Source organism: Elephantulus edwardii, unplaced genomic scaffold (genome assembly GCF_000299155.1).
Source record: "Elephantulus edwardii isolate Elephantulus edwardi_28Jun2011 unplaced genomic scaffold, EleEdw1.0 scaffold00117, whole genome shotgun sequence".
NCBI lineage: Eukaryota > Metazoa > Chordata > Mammalia > Macroscelidea > Macroscelididae > Elephantulus > Elephantulus edwardii.
Window position 1 is genome coordinate 4,614,311 of NW_006399867.1, and position 5,237 is coordinate 4,619,547.

At 43.6% G+C, this 5,237-nt stretch overlaps 1 protein-coding gene across 1 annotated transcript in view; it reads right to left on the reverse strand.

Annotated features, from left to right (window-relative positions):
* The window catches only part of LOC102859189 (ATP-binding cassette sub-family A member 3-like), a 129,278-nt gene extending 124,287 nt beyond the window's left edge, over window positions 1-4,991 (reverse strand). The window contains exon 1 of the mRNA XM_006892701.1: window positions 4,871-4,991. Within this exon, the coding sequence (XP_006892763.1) occupies window positions 4,871-4,991 (121 nt within the window). The remainder of the gene's footprint in view (window positions 1-4,870) is intronic.
* Window positions 4,992-5,237: the final 246 nt, after the last annotated feature.

Consider the following 5,237-nt stretch of genomic DNA (forward strand, 5'->3'; position numbering starts at 1 on the left):
CTGATGCTGCCAGTTGGTCCAGTGGTGAGAATCTTTGTCTTCTTGACATTGAGCCTCAGTCCATATTGGAGGCTGCAGTCCTTGACCCTCTGCATATAGCATCTTTAAATATTGCAAGTTGAGGCTTGACTTTGTTCTTCAGTTCCTTCAGCTTGAAAAATGCCGAGGGAGTTCATCCCTTTTGATTTTCTAACTCTGGCTCTTTGCACATTTCGTTATAATACTTTGTCTTCCTGAGCTGCCCTTTGAAACCTTCTGTTCAGCTCCTTAACTTCCCTTTTCTTTGAGTTCTTGGTGCTCTAACGCAATATTCAGAGTCTCTTCTGACTTTCATGTCAGTCTTTTATTCCTCCTCTGTCTTTGTAATGGCCTTTTGCATTCTTCTTGGATGGGTATTTTATTAATATTTTCCCACAACTCATCTCGTCTTCATTCATTTAGTGTCAAGCCCTCAAAACTGTTTCTGACATGGTTTTTAAATTCAGGCAGGATCGATTCTAGGTCAAATTTTGGTTCTTGTGAAGCAGGATTGACTTCAAGTTATCATTCTAGCTCTTGTTTCAGTTTAATTCCATGCACTATGGACCGGTAATCTGATAAAAAGGGCTCTTCTTTGAGGATCAGTATTTATTGAGTTATACTAACTGTCACCAGATAAGACAGTCTTTACCATGAAAAACATTTTTTGGTTCTTGTAAATTTGTGCTAATTTTCTTTAACCTCAGCTGGAACTCACATATGAATAGTTGGTAGTCTGCTCCACAATGAGCACATAGCCTCGTTTTCAGAGCTGATACTGAGATTCTCCAGCGATTTCTTCTACAGATGTGATCCATATGATTTCTGTGTAGTTTATCAGGTGAGATCCATGTTTATAGTCACCATTTAAGTTTCTCATAAAAAGTATTTGTAATGATTAAATCATTGATTGTACCAAATTCTGTGCCATTCTATCTCCAGGTTCATTTCTGCCACCATGCCCATGTTTCCTGGCCATGATGCTTCTTACTTATTCCTAAGTTTTGCATTCCAGCCACTCATTTATTATTGATGCATCTTGGTTGCATGTTTGATGGATTTCTGACTGCAAAGGTTGGTAGAAATCTTCCCTTTCCTCCTCTTTGTCTCTGGTTCTTAGTGCAAAAATTTGAATGATAGTGGTATTAAAAGTAGCTATGTCAATAACATCAGCCTAGAGAGAGATCAGCTGGCCCAGTGGACAGAAAGCGATGCTACCAAGCCAAAGGTGGGTGACTTTTAATCCACGGCCCTCGGGCCTGTTTTTCATTGTTTTTGTTCAGATATTCCTCTAGGTCATATAGCCCTGGTGTACAAGTTGCCGTACAGAGGTCACTTGTGGTTGCTGTGAGGCTGAACACTGTGACACTGATGTGTCAAATGCGTTAATGGTTGGTTACCCAACGTGGACAGAGAGCAGGGTGGAGCTCCCCGATTAAAACAAGCTTGAAAGCAGGAGTGGCATCCAATTCCGTAATAGCTTGCCTCCGGAAACCCTATGAACCTGGAGAAAGGATGAGAGACACCCAAGCATTGAGGACTCTCCTTCATAGGGTCGCTATGCCTGTGACTCGATGGCACTTAACAACAACATGTCAGTAACTAACAATTTTTATCCTAATTCAAAGGTAAACAATAACAATATTAATAATCAGGCTGTATTAAAAAGTAAAAAATCAAAGTCATTGCTATAGACTAGAGACTATAAATAGCACAGGGGATTGCCCATCTTTATTTCGCAGAGCAGCTGGTGAATTTGAACTGTCTGCCTTTGGATTGGCAGCATAACTTGCTACCCACTAGACCACCAGGGATCCCTCAGGCTATGTTGTTGTTGTGTACCATCGAGTAAAACTGACCCATAGCTCACCTTCCCGGTGGGTTTTCAGAGGCAGTTAATTGCACAGGAGGAGATTGCCCATCTTTCTCCTGGGGAGCAGCTGGTGGATTTGGACCATATGCCTTCAAGATTGCAGGCATAAAAGGCACACAACTACAACCAATTAAAAGAGAACACCCCTACGTTAAGTTTAAAAGAAACCGCTTTCATCACAAAATAACCAAAATTATAAATATGTACAATATTCCTTGCTAGACAACTGTAACATTAAAATTATCTGCTAAAGGATTTGCTCACCAGGCTCTCCCCCGGTAATATCAAGCACGTCTCTGGGTCCTCCAGGAGAAATAGGTGAAAAGAGGAAAACTGTTCTCCAGGATTTCAAAGGAGGACTTCCTTTTAACAGCTGCACCCTGTCAAAACTACTAAGACGGAGATAATATCTTACCTAGAAAACAATTGGAAACAAGCGATACCAAATAAGATAATTACTAAAACAACGAGAGAAAAAATGAAGTAAAAATGCAAGTAAGACTCAGGCTTGCATGCTCTGACTATATGTCATTTAAGTCAGATTTCCTTGAAGTTGATCTTCTTCAAGTTCATAAAATGGTTTATGGAAGTGTCAACAACACTTGAATATGTATTATGGATCTGCAGTAAGCAAACACACACTGTTACTGTTACTGTGTGCCACTGAGTCAAAATTGACTCAGGTCCAGCATGTTTTTAGAAGCCATAAATCATACAAGAGGAGATTGCTCTTCTTTCTCCCATGGACAGCTGGTAGATTCGAACAGGGAGATTTTGGGATTGCAGCATAGCTTCTTACCACTAGGTCACCAGACCTTCCTAAATAAATACACACTAAAAAACCGTGGTTTTCTCTTTAACAAACAGGTGACACACATCCAGGAATGAAACATGCCAACAACTATTATTAATTTGTCTCCTTTTTATGTTATCCAAGTGTTCTGGAGCAATCAATCTCTCCGCCCCCCCCCCCAAAAAAAAAGTGGCTGTAAGAATTCTGTGTGAAGGGAGCTCTAGTAGCCTACTGGCAAGAAACTGTGCTGCAATCTCAAAGGCATGCGGTTCAAATCCACCAGATGTTCCACTGGAGAAGGAGGGGCAATCTCCTCCTATGTCAGTCGTATCTGACTCAATGGTACATAACAACAATTAAAAAAAACACAAGAATTCTGTGTAAGAACAAAGGGAGAATACAATAAATATTAATATGATGTTATTGTTGTTGTGTGTCATCAAGTCAGAACCAACCCACAGCTGGACCCTCCAACAGGTTTTCAGAGGGAATAAATAGCACAGAAGGAGACTGTCCATCCAGGAACAGCTGGTGGATTCGAACCACATGCCCTTCACTGAAGGCATAGATAGACCCTGTCACTCAAGGAGTTCAAGTTCTAGTTGAGGAAGCAAATATATTTGTGATACAGTAAAGTCTCACCACGTATCTTTTAGTTTGTTGTACTGTGATGGCTTGTGTGTTGCTGTGGATGCTGGACGCTATGGCCTCTGATATTTCAAACAGGACCAATACCAGTCCACCCTGGCTCACTAATGCCTCGTTGAATGTCCAGACAAACATCAGTCTTTATGCATTCCATTTCTCATGGGGTATATGTTTCAGTGGAACTTCTAGACTAAGACAGAATAAGAAGCAGGACTGGCAATTCACGTCCGAAATAACCGGCCCTTGAAAACCCCGTGAATAAGGCTAGAACATTGTTGACCATAGCACAGAAAGATGAGCCCCTCAAGGTGGAAGGCACTCAAAATGGAACTATGCAGTATTTGTCCTTATGAGACTGAATTAGGTCACTTAGCATAATGCTCTCCAGTCCCTCCCAATTTAGGTAGTGATTTACAAAATCATTGCTCCTGTGTGCTGTGTAGTATTCCATTGTGTGAATATATAATAATTTCTCAATTTATTCCATTGTGGTTGGACATTGGAGCTGTTTCCATGTTCTTGCGATGGTGAATAATGTTGCTATGAACACTGGTGTACAAGTCTCCATTTGTGTCTCAGTTTTCATTTTCTCAGGATATATTCCAAGCAGTGGAATAGCTATTATAGAACTAGACAACTAGTAAAAATGTGTATGAGGATCTAAGGGGAGAAGGAGGAAAGCACAGGGGTGAGGATGGGTGGGGGTGTGCATAATCATAAGGTCACATAATTTGATAGGTGGAGGGAGGGGTGAGTTAAGGAAATGGGAAAGATCCAGTATGTAAAACAATGTATTCAATCTTTGTAAGTAAACCAGTGTAAAACAAACAGTATATATTAAATAAAAAAAAACAACAACATGTATCTAGGGAAGAGCTGCCTCCTGATGACTCAGATGGAGTAATGCTTTCACCCAAAAAAGGACATTCATTTCCTGAAGACAAAGGAAGACAAGGAGATGCAAACATTCACTAATAAGCAGAATGTAGGAGGTGCAAAATATGATACTCAAAGTGTACTCATGTGAAACCTCTACTTGGACCAGGAAGCCGAGGGCCGAAGACAGCCTGCCCCGGGCAGAGGGCCATGATGGCTCGCCCCGAGCTGAGGGCTGAAGACAGCCCATCCCGAATGGGGCAACACCCCCAATGGGCTGGCTGGTACACTCCCCCCTAACTGCCCCCACCCCAATCTGGTCCCCTCACCTGATTGAGGACTGTGTGGCCAGGGACAGCATCTCCAATTCCAGCACCACCACTCCCCCACCATAAGTGGTCATACTATAATTTGAAGTAGGTGTCACTGCCCTCCCCCTTTATAAATGGCAAAGGGAACCTGAGAATTGTGAACAGGCTCCCCCCAGGTTTAAACAGCTTTTGGCAGAAGCATTCAACAGATAAAAATATGTGGTGCATTTAGGATGTCGGTCTTCTTGGACATGCTGCCACTGTTAAGTGTCATCAAGTAGATAACTCACAGTGACTTTCAACAATCCATTGCATAGGTGATCATCTCTGGTTTTCCAAGGAAACCCAAACCTGTAGGTGGCGGGGCACACGTCCCCACCACGGGCAGTGGGGCGCGCAACCTATCTTCCATGCTGGCGGCCGGCGGGTGCACACCACCCCCCATCGCAGGTGACTGGTGGGCACTCGCCATCTCCCGTGTGCCATTTCCCACGGGGGTGGCCAGTGGGCGCATTTCATCTCATGTGCGAGCAGCCGGTGGGTGCCATCCCCCAGTGCGGGCAGCCAGTGGGCACCCGTCATCTTGCCCGTCATCTCGCGTGTGCCATCTTGTGCGCGGGCAGCTGGTAGGGGTGGGTGTGCGCCATCCCCCAGCACGGGCGGCCGGTGGGCGCACATCATCTTTCGGCCGACGAGTGTCATCTCTCGGCGGGCACAG